Here is a 16,186-nt window from a genome sequence, read left to right on the forward strand (position 1 = left end):
TCCCCACCAGTTTTGCTGGGTTCCAGTTCATTAATTAACGGTTGTGAGGGTGTCATTATCTCTCTCCTGTATCCTTTTTTACCCGTTACGAATTCTGGATCATTCAAAAGAGTTCTCTCTTTAAAAAAAAGAAAAGAAAATTGTAGAGGGGAAAGAACATTTTGGCACACCAGCTGTTTCGTTTGATAAGCGAAAGGTTTCTCTGCCCATAGGCTCCAGGACTTTGCTGCTGAAACCATTGAGGCCATGCACACCGCGGGCATGAAGATCTGGGTGCTGACAGGGGACAAGCTGGAGACGGCTCAGGCCACCTGCTATGCCTGCAAACTCTTCCAGACCAACACGGAGTTGCTGCACCTGACGGCCAAAATCATGGAAGGGGAAGACCGGAAGGAGGACCGGCTGCACGAGCTGCTCGTGGATTATCACAAGAAGCTGGTGAGCGACGTGCCCCCAAATGCAAAGAGGTAAGTGTGAAGCAGGCAGCCCTGAGATAACTTTGCAGCCAAAGAGGAGAGACTGGAGTTTGTTCAGCCAAGGGCATTCTGTAGTCGATTACTTTCCAGAGGTGCTCTGGAACGCAACCAATTTTAACCTTTAGCACTATTTGCTGGTGACTATGGATTAAGTTTCTTTTAAAGAGTTCCCAGACTTTGAAATAAAGTTCACTTCTGTGTACCTCAAGGCTGGCCCCCATGCCTCTGTTATCCCTCCTCTGTTGGAAGTGATATGTCTCTGAATACCAGTTGATGGGAATCACAGGTGCGGAGGCGCCTACCTGGCTGGCTGCTGTGAGAAATGGATGCTAGACTGGATGGGCCACTGGCCTTGATCCATCAGGCTTGTCTTATGATGTTCTTTTCCCTGTTTTGGTTCCTTCCTGATTTCCCTCACCCCACAACTTGCAACGAACTCCAACAATTGCTGTTGGCAAGTTTGCTGCAGATGGAAATTGGGAGATCATACCAGGGCAAGTAGGCAGTAGCTTGATCCCATGTCCCTTGACCTTTAATTCAATGGATATTGTACTAGGATGCTCCTGTCTACCTGAGCTCAAATGTATTCTCCGAATCTTCTCCAAACCCCTAGGACATGCACACAGAAATAAATCATGCAAATATTTAGTTGATCTGGCTGGTTTCTTCCAACTGTCTTAAACACCAGAGCGTTCTGCTAAGGGGTGGGTGATAGAGGACATGGGGGGGGCAGTGGGAAGCAAAGGGTGAGTTAGCAGGAATGTGACTGCAGAGGATTGCAGTAGGGAAGATGAAGAATGTCAACGGTACACTTTCAAATTCCAAACAGTTAAAGAGGCTCAGCACAAAGGCTAGAGTCCATGGCAGTTCTTTTTCCAAAACTCTTCCAGCTACCAGATACCCAGTAAAAAAACTAGGAGCCATTTGAGCAACAGCAGCTTAACAACTGTCCCCAGAGTAGCTTAGTTGAAGGGTTGCAACTCTGAGCTAGAGCATCACATTTGCATTTGAAAGGTCCCATGTTTGATCAATATGCCAGCAAATTTGGAAAACTCAGCAGTGGCCAGAAGATTGGAGAAGATCAGTCTACATCCCAATCCCAAAGAAGGGCAGTGCCAAAGAATGCTCCAACTACCGCACAATTGCACTCATTTTACACGCTAGCAAGGTTATGCTTAAAATTCTACAAGGAAGGCTCAAGCAGTATGTGGATCGAGAACTCCCAGAAGTGCAAGCTGGATTTAGAAGAGGCAGAGGAACCAGAGACCAAATTGCAAACATGTGCTGGATTATGGAGAAAGCTAGAGAGTTCCAGAAAGACATCTACTTCTGCTTCATTGACTATGCAAAAGCCTTTGACTGTGTCGACCACAGCAAACTATGGCAAGTTCTTAAAGAAATGGGAGTGCCTGATCACCTCATCTGTCTCCTGAGAAATCTCTATGTGGGACAAGAAGCTACAGTTAGAACTGGATATGGAACAACTGATTGGTTCAAAATTGGGAAAGGAGTACGACAAGGCTGTATTTTGTCTCCCTGCTTATTTAATTTATATGCAGAATACATCATGCGAAAGGCTGGGCTGGATGAATCCCAAGCTGGAATTAAGATTGCCGGAAGAAATATCAACAACCTCAGATATGCAGATGACACAACCTTGATGGCAGAAAGTGAGGAGGAATTAAAGAACCGTTTAATGAGGGTGAAAGAGGAGAGCGCAAAATATGGTCTGAAGCTCAACATCAAAAAAACGAAGATCATGGCCACTGGTCCCATCACCTCCTGGCAAATAGAAGGGGAAGAAATGGAGGCAGTGAGAGATTTTACTTTCTTGGGCTCCATGATCACTGCAGATGGTGACAGCAGCCACGAAATTAAAAGACGCCTGCTTCTTGGGAGAAGGGCAATGACAGGCCTAGACAGCATCTTGAGAAGTAGAGACGTCACCTTGCCAACAAAGGTCCGTATAGTTAAAGCCATGGTTTTCCCAGTAGTGATGTATGGAAGTGAGAGCTGGACCATAAAGAAGGCTGGTCGCCGAAGAATTGATGCTTTTGAATTATGGTGCTGGAGGAGACTCTTGAGAGTCCCATGGACTGGAAGAAGATCAAACGCATCCATTCTTAAGGAAATCAGCCCTGAGTGCTCACTGGAAGGACAGATCGTGAAGCTGAGGCTCCAGTACTTTGGCCACCTCATGAGAAGAGAAGACTCCCTGGAGAAGACACTGATGCTGGGAAAGATGGAGGGCACAAGGAGAAGGGGGCGACAGAGGATGAGATGGTTGGATAGTGTTTTCGAGGTTACCAGCATGAGTTTGACCAAACTGCGGGAGGTAGTGGAGGACAGAGGTGCCTGGCGTGCTCTGGTCCATGGGGTCACGAAGAGTCGGACACGACTAAACGACTAAACAACAACAATGTTTGATCCCTGCCATCTCCAGAGAAGGGGGTGGGGGAACCAGCCTGAAACCCTAGAGGGAGCCCCTGCCACTCAGTATAGACAAGAGGCAGTTATGTCCACAGCAAAAAGCAAAAGTCCACATCCTTTTGTTCAATTATGTATGCAGTAGTGAAAACAGATAATGTAACCAAATGCACTCAGCTTCCTGTTTTAGCTGCTGTTAATTTTGGCTTTCTGGTTATTTAGCTGTCTGTCTTGTGGTGCCTTGTGGCAAAGCAGCCGCTGCCCTTATCTTCTTCCAGGATCTATGTCAGGAGAGGTGTATATAATTATTGCAAGGCTTGTTGTTCTGTTTTAGAAGCTGGACACTAAGTCATGAGTATGGACTGGTTATCGACGGTGCCACCCTGGCCCTGATACTCAACCCTTCCCAAGATTCACGTTCCAGCCACTACAAAAGCATCTTCCTCCAGATCTGCCTGAAGTGTACAGCAGTCTTATGTTGTCGGATGGCTCCCTTGCAGAAAGCGCAGGTGTGTGTGTGTGATGCAGGGCCTTTGACCAACAAGAGAACCACTGCGTTTTAACTGCTGTGTTTACACACCTCTTTATCCCAGCCTTTGGCACTGAGAGGAGTGTTGTGTTTTAGGACCCACCTGTTTGCAGTTTTTTCAAAACTGCTTTCACTACTGAATTTCAGATTGCTGAAATGCATCTCTGACTTGCTGTTGAAGGGCATGATATCTTGCTCTTGTTATTTATTGGTTGCAAGCCGCTTTGGGATTCATTTGAATGAAAAGTGGCATCTAATAAACCAAATCAAAAGGTGATAAAGGTGAAGACGGCGACGGGCAGGTAATAAATATTAACAGCAAAAGGGTTGTATGTTTGATGACGATTGATAATAAATTACCTCACCTGGATAACAAACGGGAGTTGTGCAAATAAATTCTCACCAGGCAACTGACTTGCAGCACAGCAGGAGCCTTTTTTTGGGTTGTGGCATCTTTTCCTGTTGGGTCTCAAGTCCAAATCCATCCCCCCCCTTTGCACTACACTAAATGTAATGCTTGTGAGCAACACAAGAGAGATTCATAGACTTTACTCATATTTCCTTCTCAGGTTTGCCTTTATTGCTTCTCTTTTGCCCATTTAGATTGTTCGGATGGTTAAGTGTTCGAAGGGCAGCCCGATAACCCTGGCGGTGGGAGATGGGGCCAACGACGTCAGCATGATCTTGGAAGCTCATGTGGGCATAGGTGAGGCATATCTTGAAGTGCATAGCATTGGGCAACTATTTGGAGTATTCTTGTCTTGCAGGGTGAGTGGGGGAGAAATCTAAGAATGGGGGGAGCATGATAGAAGCGTACGTATGGGGGGGGGAGGCAGAGCAACTGGGGTTTTTATACAGGACGTATTGGCCAGGGATCTCCTCACCCACCAATTCTTCCATCTCTGCTTCCAGGTATCAAAGGTAAAGAGGGCCGCCAAGCAGCCCGGAACAGTGACTACGCCATCCCAAAGTTTAAAGACTTGAAAAAATTGCTGTTGGCTCATGGGCATTTGTACTACGTGAGAATCTCACACCTTGTACAGTATTTCTTCTACAAGGTAATGGACTTCATCTGCTTGGAGGGCGCATTTAGTCACTTCCCAATCATAGGTTAATCCCAAGATGAACTGCTGGTGGGCTTTAGGGGAGGTGGAAATTCTGAAGCCCTGATCCTAGATAAGTGGCCTACAGCACCCATCCTGGCTTACGGATATGTCGGTTCTTCCTGGCCTTTTCTGTCCTTCAGCCACTCCTGGCTTTGCAGTCCCATAGCTGAGTGATGGAGCAAGTGTTTTGCACGCTGGAAGCCCACAATTCAATCCCGACACCCCCCCCCCCAGTTTAAACTATGAGCTAGCAGGTGATGAGAAAGGTCTCTGCTTGAGACCCTTGAGAGCTACTGCCACCCAGAGTGGACAGTATTGGGCTAGGCTTGCAAACAGTTTGACCTGGTAGAAGACTGCTTCCTATGTCCTGTCTTACCATGTTTGTTGGTATGCATGCCGAGAGAAGAGGTGTGTGTTAGTGGGCTGGCAGTTGGCCAACAAAGATCTCTCTTTGTATTGCCTTGGTGGGTGCACAGGCTAGGGCCATCTCAATCACTGCACCATTGTGACAGAATTCCCTTCCAAGAGAGGCTGGCCACTTGGTCTTCCAGTGTACTGTAAATATATGACTCTTCTGTAGAGCATTCGTGGATAGGAAAATGGGCAGTAAGCATGTGATGCAGCGCGCGCGCACACACACCTCCCTGAAATAAATAAGGCTCTTCTGAATTTGTTGTTTTACGTTTGTGATTGTGATTTTTAAATTTGTTTTTTTGAGTTGTAGCCTTTAAAAGACTACTGAGATCCAGGGGGTTGGACTAGATAACCTTCAGGATCTATAGAAGACAAAACAGGTGGCACAAAAAAAGAAGCAGCTCACTTTGTGATGCTGGGGGCAAGCTGCGCACTCTCAGTCTAACCTACATACAAGCCTGTCTCCCTCCCCACTCCAAGGATAAAATGGGATCACCCACATATATGCCACCCTGTGCCTCCTGGGAGGGAGGGCAAAACACGTTGCTGCTCTTTTGAAGTGAGGATTTGGAGCAGAGCTTTGTCAGCAAATCTGAAAAGGGCAAGAACGGTTTTGTGGGGATAGTTGTTTCTTGTGTAGTGGTTCCCCAGTGCTCTCGGCTGTATAAATTAAAATAAATTAATAAAGTGCTTAGGTCTCCCGAGTAACATGGCTTTTGCTTTTCTGTTTCATTTTTAGAATCTTTGCTTCATTTTCCCACAATTTTTGTACCAGTTCTTCTGTGGCTTTTCACAACAGGTAGGTTGCTGCTATCGGTGATGACTTTGTGAGCCGAATCGCGACTCACAGTTTGGGCTGAAGTTCTAGGCCTGCTAATTTTTTATTATGGTGCTACCTCCTTTTCTGTGACCAGAATTCTCAGACTGCTTGTTTTTATCCAATTATATGAAGCTATTTTGTTCCTTTCAGTGCTTGCTAGAGAAAAATGCTCTTTCCTCCCACCTGTTCCATACGCACTGCCTAGACTTGCGCTCTGGAGGACCACTTAGGTGTTTCAGTTGCAGCAAAGGCAGCACAGGAGGCACCTTTTACTCCAATTGGATTTCCAGATAGATGCAGATATATATTGTGAAGGGATGAGTGACCTTCCAGCCTATGCTAGGGCAGGAGTTGGGATAAAGGTCCAGTGGCAAGATGGCTGGCTCCCTTGTGCGTCTTCTCTTGTTCTGCTCTGTAAACCAGTCAGCTTTGGACCAGCCTCTACCCTTCTTCCACTCCTGCTTTTATTTCTTAATGCACCCCTTGCAAAATGCAGAAACATAGGCACTTGCCAATCGAGCCAACAACCTTTGCCAGGAGCACTTCTGTGCTGGAGGTTTTTAAAGAAAGGACTTCGCAAGGGGCAGGGGCGGGGGGGGGGGAGTTCCATTGTGCAAAAAAGCCGTTGAAGCCATCTGGGTGTGCAGCTTTTTAAATTAATTAAAAGTGAAACTGTTTGGCAGCTGTCACCGTCATAGCAAGCAAGCGTCTGCAACTGCTGTCTAACGGTTTGGTTTCCTGCCCTTTGCACCTCAAAATGTTTTCCGTGGTACTCGAAACCCACTTCTAACCCCTGTTTGCGGAATTGCTGGCTCATCTCCAGAGGCTCACAAACTACCCGGTGTTCCTTGAAACCAGACTTTGGGATATATTGAATGAGTACAATGTCCAGTTTCTCGAGTGTTCCATTCAAGCACTGGTTTTGCCGTAACCAATTCTGCTAATGAGCTGAGCCCCCCTCGCTTTGAATGCAGCTGTTCTCCATAAGCCTGCTTCCTTTGACTCTCCTCTTTTCTCCCTCTTTGGCTTGTGGTTACTCCCCCACCCCCCAGCAACAGTTCAATTTTGTGTTTGGTGTAGAAGTTCAGAGTGAGGTTATGCTTGAGTTTACAGTTCTACGAAGTGCAGGATTTGCCTTTGCATCCCATGTTCATTCTGGCTGAGTAGGACTCAGCCCTCTTCTTGAACCTGTAACATTGCATTACGACTGTGATCTCTTGCAAACCAGAAGTCCAGAATGGCATGTTGACAGCCTAAAGCGAGCAGGAAGCGTGCCCCAAAACTGCATAAAAGCTTTCCCCACCACAATCAAGTTCAGTTTGCTAAACCTGAGGTTCAGTTGCCTCTGGAAGCCTTGAAGCCTTAACTGTAGGGGAGGCTGCTGCAGCGGGCAGCATCATGAGTATTTTGGAGAGGGCAGGAGCAAACAACGGTGCTGCTTTCTCCTCCTGACTCCCCTTCTCCCTTCCTTGTCTTTTTAAGCCTCTCTATGATGCTGCTTACCTTACCATGTTCAACATCTGCTTTACATCTATGCCAATCGTGGCCTACAGTCTGCTGGAGCAACACGTCCCTATTGACACGCTGATGGCCTTCCCAAAATTATACCTGTAAGTAACCATCAGTGCTTTTCCTGTTTTATCTGCCTTTGGCTGCTGGTGACAGAAGTTGAGCTGGATTGTGGACAGCGATTCAGCACTCCCTTCCCTCTGCCCGTAGCCTTAGGCAGTCAACTCCACTCCCAGGTGATTTGCTTTTCTTTGTTTATGGCATTTATATCCCACTCTTTATCAGCAGTGACAGCAAGCCCTGCTGGAGTCAGCTGGGCTGCTGAGTCCCCCATGGGGAGAATTCCATAGTTCAGCCTCCCTCCCACTAAAGAAAGCAGGGCTTGACGTCAGTTCTGCTCAGCTTGGGTCCCTGCCTGCTGTGCAGCTTTGGCTCAAGCTGCACTATAAATGAAGAACTAGTTACCTGATATTATGGTCACCTCCAGTGATTGACAGGTGGGCAGAGTGCCCGTCAGGGGTCAGTGTCGTGAGCTCCTCAGCTCCGTTGGGGTTGGGGTCAGGTTGGCAGATCCTGACACGAGCAGGAAGAAACTGGGGTGGTGGTGCTCATTTTGGGGGAGCATGGCTGGCGGGGAGGCTCTCCCCAATGTGCCTCATCTTCCACCTGCTTCAGAAAGGGGAGGCAAGGATGCTGGTTCCTCCCGAACAACCTCCAGGGGGAGAACAGAGAACCCCAGTGGAGCACTTGTTTTCAATTTGGGCATTCTCACAAAATCATCAAGTTGCACCTTTGCAGCTTGGGACAGTTGCTTCCTTGCAGATCTTGCCTGATTCCTGAACTTCTGAATTGTGAATCCTGAGTTCTGCTGCTCAGCCTGTACTGTTACTTCCCTGGCTAAAGATCTCTTTCTTACATGCACGCAAGAATTTCTGTCTTGAATATTTTGGGAGTGATGCTTGCTGAGTACTGTGCTCCCCCCTGCCCCCTCCCCACTTGCAGTCATGCATGTATTGTCCGTTACACAGCAGATCCATAAATCAAAAGCTTTGGAGTATTAAAAAAAAAATTAGACCTGTGCTTGTGGGTCTTTTGACTACCCTGACTCAGCAAGTTCTGACTGCAACGATGATTGGGCCGTTACCAGGATTCCCAGTTCCAGCAATTAACACCTTCTGGTTCCCTTCAGTGGGCTGTTGCTTCCCAGTCTTCACCGCTGACACAAACCAGGGGAGGATTGGTGCTGCTGGAAGCTGGTCCCTGGAAAAGCCCCTGTCAGCGGCTGTCTCTCCACCTCTCCCTGAGCTGTACAGCAACAGATGCTTAGCCTCGCATCTGTGGAGTGCTCTGCTAACCTGCTCCAGCAAATGAAAATCTTCCTCTGGCCCTGGTCCAGCAAGCCAGCTGTTGTTATTAGTACTGGGTGCTTGATGCTGGTGTAAACATCCTTGTTTGCATCCAAAGGATTTGTGTATGTAGCAAAAGGCTGGGCGGGGGGTTGTTGGGGCCACGGAAGCAGAGTTGCTCCAGAATGGGACTAGCCACCCCTGCCCCACTTCTCCCTCTGCCAAGTGCCTCAGCATTCCCCTCTGCCACTATTTATAACTTGATAGGAGCTTATTGAGCTCCTGTGCTTGCCCGGCAGTCATAATTGCATGAGCAGAGTAAGGAAAACAAGCTAATTGCAAAAAATAAGATGGCCTTGCTTTGAATATTCATCAGCTGAAAATGTGTCCCTGAATACAAAGCGGTTTCGCAGGCTGCTGCCTTTTTCAGCTCTCCCATTTTCTGCTCTGCTACTTAGGCAGTTTATCACTGCTGTTTGGGCAGGCGGGATGGTCCAACAGCAGAATCCCAGGCGAGGCTTGCAACAGTGGGCTCCCTATGGTTTCTCAGTGGGATAGTTAGCCCTGCCATCATTACGGTCTGTCCTGAAGCACATTCCCTTTCCTAAATCTTAGTGCAGCTCTGCCTGGTTTGGCTTTGTCTGTAAAACGGCGTTGCTGTGGCAGGTGGGAGGGGCTTTAGCCCAGCCTGCTATTACAATAGGCCCTGCATTATCAAAACAACATGAGAGGGAAGGTAGCTTCGCCTTTCTCTGCGTCATGCACGTTTCCAGAAATAAAACATTCCTGATCGTGGCCCTGTCAAAGCTAAGGACTTTTAAACTCCATTGATTCTTTCAGAGGGAGGTACTTAACCACGTGCCCAATTCAGTGGGGCCCAAACGTGCTTGACTTCATACCATACCATTCCAATTTCATGTATTCCAAGGCCCATATCACCCTTCGTGGTAGTGGTGCCCTCCCTGTGGAACACCCTCCCTTCAGATGTTGAGGAGATCAAGAACTACACAACTTTTAGAAGACATCTGAAAGCAGCCATGTATCTGGAGGTTTTTAATGCTTGATGTCTTACTGTGTTGCTGTGTTGCTTCATGTTATGTTCTTTCAGGTTATGTCCCACGGTGACCTGGAAGTACCAGAAAGGGTTACTTCCGGGTTTTGCCGCTTGTGCATGCGCAGAAGCGCAAAATGACATCACGTGCAGAAGCAGCAAATTGCAACCTGTGCATGGGCAGATGCGCCGCTGCGGGTTGCGCTCTTTTCATGTTGCGAAGGGCCTCCGGAACGGATCCCGTTCGCAACCAGAGGTACCACTGTATTTGGTTGGAGGCTGCCCAGAGTGACCGGGGCAACCCAGCCAGATGAGCGAGGTAGAAATACAACAACAACAACAACAACAACAACAACAACAACATGAGCTGGGGTATAATAAGATGAGCTGGGGTAGTTGTAGCAGAACAGCTGGAATTGGAAAGGAAACAGTATTTAAAGGGGGGAGTGAGGGGAGCTTGATCCCTACAAGAATTGGTCTGCTATTTATTGTATAACAAAGAAATATGAAAGACGAATTGTGTTAGCTCATCTTTGCTATTGTAATAGCCATATTTGCATGCCATCTGCTGTGCAGCAAGAGGCCATGGCTCAGCGGTAGCTGTGTGCAGGTATGTGAAAGTTAAAAGGAGACGATGGGAGAGACCCTTCCTCTGGTGAGATCGTGGAGAGCAGTTGTCAGAGAAGACGAGGCGGACATTGATGGTCGGCTGCTGCCTGGGCCAAATCCTGCTGCTGTCCCACTGCATTCCTTGCATTCCCTTTTCAGTCTTTTCAAGAACTCTCTTTTGGAAAGAGAGTGTGTTTCAAGTCCAGTAGAGGGAGCCCATGTCTTACCTTCCTCATAGGAATGATAAGGACAGAGCATTAAAGCAGTTTCAGGTATCAGATCTGTGTTTTGTCTTCCTCTTCTTCTTCTTCTTCTTCTTCTTCTTCTTCTTCTTCTTCTTCTTCTTCTTCTTCTTCTCCTCCTCCTCCTCCTCCTCCTCCTCCTTCGTCTTCTTCTTCTTCTTCTTCTTCTTCTTCTTCTTCTTCTTCTTCTTCTTCTTCTTCTTCTTCTTCTTTATTAATTAAGCCACCAGAGCAATACAGCTAGAGTAGTTCAGACATTTTCCTCACTTCTTTTTGGAGCGTGTGGCTGGCTAAAAGATGATTCTGTCGGGCCAAACAAAAGAAGAGCAAGACCCAGACTGGCCAGAGAATAAGTACTGAAACGGAATGACAACCTGTGGAGAGAAGTGTCTGAAAGTTATACAGTCACCTTGTTACCGTCTTTGCAAATTAACTCTTCTTGTTTCTTTTCATAACCTGCTAGTCTTACACATCTTTCTTTTCCACTTCTAACGCAGGAAGGGGATTTCATAGATTTTATTTATTGTAAATTTTTTTAATCCTATGTTCCCTCTACAGAGCTCAAGGTTCTCCCCCTCCCCAAATAAAATGTATCTTTACAACAACCCTGTGAGGTTGCATGGTTGTGTAGGGATTGTGCTGCTGTTGTAATCTTCAAGGTCACCTTTTGGTCTCCTGCCTGCTTTGAGGCCCTGCAGAACACCATCTGGCAATTGCGCACGTGCACACACACACACACCTTCTTGCTTTTCGTGAACACAGTTTTAAAGCCTTTTCTTTCTGTTACATTTTCCTTGGCAGGAACGTTTCCGACAACGCCATGTTGCAGTTGAAACCTTTCTTATACTGGACCCTCCTGGGCCTTTTTGACGGCTGTGTGTTTTTCTTTGGGACTTACTTTTTTTTCATGAACTCTTCTATAGAGAACAACGGAAAGGTAAGAGGAACAAAGCCTTTTAAACCAAAAATCAGGCTGTGCCTGGAGTTGCTGAATGGTGCAACTCATTCCACGCACCCACGGGCTCATCAGATGTGTGTATCTAAAAGAGCATGCCCCTGTCATGCAGGAAACCACTTTTGAAACTGTGTGATTGTGGCAGGAAATGCTTGCTTTCTTTCCTTCTTTCTTAGCTGGGAGGTGGGATTGAGGATTAGTACTGTGTTGTCCACAGGAGGTTTTTTTTAACCTTTTCTCAATTAACTTCCCCCACACCATGAGTGGAGTGGACAGTGTACTCGTTTTGTTGTTGTTGTTGTTTTTGTGTGTGTTTTTTCGTGCAAGTTAATAGAGAGAATGCCATTGGGGGAGGGGGGAAGGATTACAAAACCTCTCCCCATGCGCCATGCCTTGATCTGAATGTTCACCTCCCCCAACCAACAGCTGCAATTGTCACTTCAAAAACCTGTGGGGAATCTTGCGTGTGTCTTCGTTTGCCCTCAGGTGACTTTGTGTAAACGTTAATTGCAAATTACCGTATTTTTCGCTCTATTGGACGCACCGGACCACAGGACGCACCTAGTTTTTAGAGGGGGAAATCAAGGGAAAAAATATTATTCCCCCCCCAGCCCCAAAGAGCAACGGACAGGCTGCGCGCTTCCTCTTTAGCCTTGAGCAGCATCTTTAGCCATGCACAACGGGATGGATTGTGCCCGCTGTCCACCGGGGCTGGACTAGATGACTCCTGGGGTTCCCTTCCAACCCTGTTATTCTGTGACCTCAGAAGGTGTTGGGGGTCTCCACCACTGGAGGCTTTTAAGCAGCGGTTGAGGGACCATCTGCCTGGCGTTCTTTAGCTGTGATTCCTACATTGTGAGGGGGCTGGGCTAGATGACCCTCGGGTGGCCCTCCCAACTCTATACAGTCCTACACTTCTGTGGCAGGAGATCCACAGCCACTTCACACAATGCCCACTCCCAATTTTCATTGGAGAGACATGTGGCTTCACTGTCTAGGTAGGTACCCCCCTACCTGCCACTGTTCCCTCACCCCACTTAAGCCGAGGGAATTCCTGCCCAGAGAAACTCCCAGGTGAGGCAAGGGTTAAGATCTACCTCTGGTAAATGGCTTTTCCCTTTTCTCTTCTTCTATGCTAGTTCCTTCTCTTGTGTTTTGTTTACCGGTAATCTGTTTTTATTGTATACTAAAATAAAAGCTACAAAGTTTCCTTTTTTATAACATTCCCCCCCTCCAAACTAAAACGGTAATCTAGATAAAAACACTGATACAGAGGAAAATAAGGGGGTGGAGAAAGGACGAAAAAAGAAAAAGAGGTAGAGATAGAGAGATTTTTTAAAAGTTGGCTTCTTTAGCCTTGTGCAGCCTCCCGCGGCTGGAGAGGCGTGCTAGGAAAAGGGGAAGCACGGGCAGCGAGCGGGATGGATCGCGCTCGCTGCCCGGGCTTCCTCTTTAGCCTTGCGTAGCCTCCCGCGGCTGGAGAGGCGCACACGGCTAAAGAGGAAAGCCTGAGCAGCGAGCAGGATGGATCGCGCTCGCTGCCCGGGCTTCCTCTTTAGCCTTGCACATCCTCCCGCGGCTGGAGAGGCGCGCACGGCTAAAGAGGAAGCCCGGGCAGGGAGCGGGATGGATCGCGCTCGCTGCCCTGGCTTCCTCTTTAGCCTTGCACAGCCTCCCACGACTGGAGAGATTGCGCAAGGCTTTTCTAGAGGAGGGAGAAGGGACTGACTGGCCGCGCCAGTCCCTTCTCCCTCCTGGGGAAAAGCCCACAAGAGCCGTGCGAAGCTTGTGTGTGGCTCTTGGGGGCTTTTCCTGCTTGCCTCCCCCCCTGCATTCGCTCCATAGGATGCACAGACTTTTCCCCTTAGTTTTTAAGATGGAAAAACTGCGTCCTATGGTGTGAAAAATACGGTATTGCAGTAGTGCATCTCTTCTATCAAACCTGTTTATTTGTGGCCTCTGTGCAAAGGTTGTTCTTACTGCCAGTGAATCAAAGCCTCTTTCAGATTTTGCAGTGTTCCATAAACTCCGTTGTATGGAACGTAGATCTACTTTGCTTCATCCTTGGTGTAGTGGTTAAGAGCGGTAGACTTATAATCTGGTGAACTGGGTTCACTTCCCCGCTCTTCCACATGCAGCTGCTGGGTGACCTTGAGCTAGTCACACTTCTCTGAAGTCTCTCAGCCCCACTCACATCCCAGAGTGTTTGTTGTGGCGGAAGAAGGGAAATGAGATTGTTAGCCACTTTGAGACTCCTTAAGGGGAGTGAAGACAGGATGTCATGTCCAACCACCTCCTCCTCCTCCTCCTCTTCTTCTTCTTGCAAAGTTGCTTCTTGTTGACCATTCAATCACGTTCCCTGGCTTTCTGCACCTTGACTTTCTTCCTGTTTGTCATTAAATGCAAAAGAATTTAAAAACAAACAAAAAACACTTTTTACATGTCACTTTCTGTTTTAATGTATGCATTCAGATCTTGACAGAATTTGGTAAGCAAATTGTCCCATTTGTTGCCATTGTTCTGACTTTGAAACACAGCCTGTTGCTTTTTCTTCAGTGCGGGTAGAGCCGAAAAATAAGAAAGAAGGAGATGCGTGAAAAAGGAGGGATAGCAGTCCACACATAAAGGCTTGTCCATGTGGGTGTTGAACCAGGCTCCTGTTTAGCACTGAACCAGAGGTTTGGGAATTGGATCCTAGGGACGGGATTCAACTTAAGTTGTTGTGTGAGCAGAGCAAAGACCGCTCACGCAGTGGGACCCCAACCCTCAGCGTGCCCTCTACACCCTCTAAATCTGCTTTGGAGAGTGGTAGGGGAGCTCCACTTAGCACCATATTGAATTCCACACCCCATGAAGGCAGGGGTGATGCAGGCTGCATCATCCCGTGATCGAAAAACGCAGATCAGTTATTGTTTTTTAATTTGCCCTCTCCTCGACTGAGTGCATGTTCGGGAACATTACCCAGAAGCCTCTGCAGAGACTGTACCTTCCTTGCAGTGCCAGTTCTTCTGTCATACAATCACAAAGCATTCTGAGTTTCTTTCATCTGGACCCCTTACCAGCCAACATAAACCTTTGTGGAAAGGAATGCTAACCTTGCTTCCTCACACCTGTGGTTGTTTTGTTTTTTTAAAGCAGGAGACCACTATGGTTGCATTTTCTTTTCTTTTCTTCCTTTTTAAAAAAAGAACCATTGAGCAAATTGCAGTAGATAGCCATAAATGTTACTTGTTTGATTTTGTTGTGCTCTGCAAGGTGTTTTTTTGTTTTTGTTTTGTTTTTGTTTTTCGGTTAGGGGAAAATGTTCTATTGATGATTGCAGTATCTTGCTCCTGTGGGGTGGGGATGAATTATCCAGTTCATTGTAATCATCTGTTTAATTCCTCGCCTGCCCTCTTTCAAAAATCTGAACCAGGCAAATATCTCAGCCAACTCTGTTTTTCAGATGTCTGGGAACTGGAGTTTTGGAACAATGATTTTTACCGTATTGGTGTTCACCGTCACTCTAAAGGTTAGTGTTCTCGTTTGAATTTTTAAAAAAGCCGCCTCTCAGTTTAGTTGTACAGGGGAGTTCCTGATACTGAGCTTGATGTATTGATGTTACTGACAGTGATTTTCTTCCCATTGCTCCAACTGCTGTAGTAATTAATGATAATTATGCCCTACAACATATTGTATCCGAAGCTCCCCATTCTCTTTTATCTCTTTCTCTTTTTCAAATACTCCAGCTGGCATTAGACACTCGGTTCTGGACATGGGTGACCCACTTTGTCATTTGGGGTTCATTGGTCTTCTATGTGTTTTTCTCATTCTTCTGGGGAGGAATCATTTGGTAAGCATTTTATTTTCAATTTGTATTATTGTGCTCCAGCGTAATCTGCACCGATTGCACCCCAGATTTAAGTGTGCTGTATTTGCATATTTGGGGGGGGGCTATTGGGTGTTTGTTTTTATTCTTATTATGTATTTTGTGGTTTTATATCTTGATTTTACTCTGTGAACCGCCCTGATATAGGGCAGTATATAAATAATAATAATAATAATAATAATAATAATAATAATAATAATACCAAAAGTTTAGTGGGGGGGAACTTGCGTGAGAACAAATACCTTAATAAATATGAGGTGCCTCCTTCTTTAACATAATGAGATTGATGGTGTGTGGGGGGGTTATTCACTGCTACTAAAAATATATTTTAAAACTTTGTAGGGACATGGGAACATAGAAAGTTGCCTTCTGCTAACTAAGGGCATTGGTCCATGTAGCTCAGCATTGTCAACAATGGCTAGCAGCGGCCTTCTCAGGCAGGGGCCTCTCTTTTACACCCCACCTGGAAATGCCTCCTGGAACCTTCTGGATGTAAAACATGTGCTCTCCTACCACTGAGCTATGACCCTTCCTCAGGACAAGGTAGCAGGAAGACCTATGCTCAGACTCTCATTTGGCCATGAAATTCGCTAGCTGACCTTGCTAGCGAATGAGTCCACCTATAGCACAAGACTTCTGTGGGAATAAATTCTGTGTGTAGGGAGTGGCCCTGAGATCCAAAGGGAAGAGTCTGTGCCTTTGTGGTAGAGCACATGCTTTGCATGCAGAAGGCCTTGGATTCAATCCCTGGCATCTCCAGTTGAAAGGGTCAGATAACAGGTGCTGAGGAATGACCCCTTCCTAAAATCTTGCATAACTGTGGCTAAACAAAAG

General features: G+C 46.8%; 1 protein-coding gene across 8 annotated transcripts in view; it reads left to right on the plus strand.

Moving 5' to 3' along the window:
- The window catches only part of ATP11C (ATPase phospholipid transporting 11C), a 102,573-nt gene that overhangs the window by 67,763 nt on the left and 18,624 nt on the right, over nt 1–16,186 (plus strand). For all 8 annotated transcript variants that reach the window (XM_053374914.1, XM_053374909.1, XM_053374908.1 and 5 more), the window contains 9 exons: nt 213–467; nt 3,238–3,412; nt 4,036–4,138; nt 4,345–4,490; nt 5,692–5,751; nt 7,255–7,382; nt 11,331–11,466; nt 14,930–14,995; nt 15,213–15,316. In XM_053374914.1, the coding sequence (XP_053230889.1) occupies nt 213–467; nt 3,238–3,412; nt 4,036–4,138; nt 4,345–4,490; nt 5,692–5,751; nt 7,255–7,382; nt 11,331–11,466; nt 14,930–14,995; nt 15,213–15,316 (1,173 nt within the window). The remainder of the gene's footprint in view (nt 1–212; nt 468–3,237; nt 3,413–4,035; nt 4,139–4,344; nt 4,491–5,691; nt 5,752–7,254; nt 7,383–11,330; nt 11,467–14,929; nt 14,996–15,212; nt 15,317–16,186) is intronic.

This window comes from Podarcis raffonei, chromosome Z (genome assembly GCF_027172205.1).
Source record: "Podarcis raffonei isolate rPodRaf1 chromosome Z, rPodRaf1.pri, whole genome shotgun sequence".
NCBI classification, from domain to species: Eukaryota; Metazoa; Chordata; class Lepidosauria; order Squamata; family Lacertidae; genus Podarcis; species Podarcis raffonei.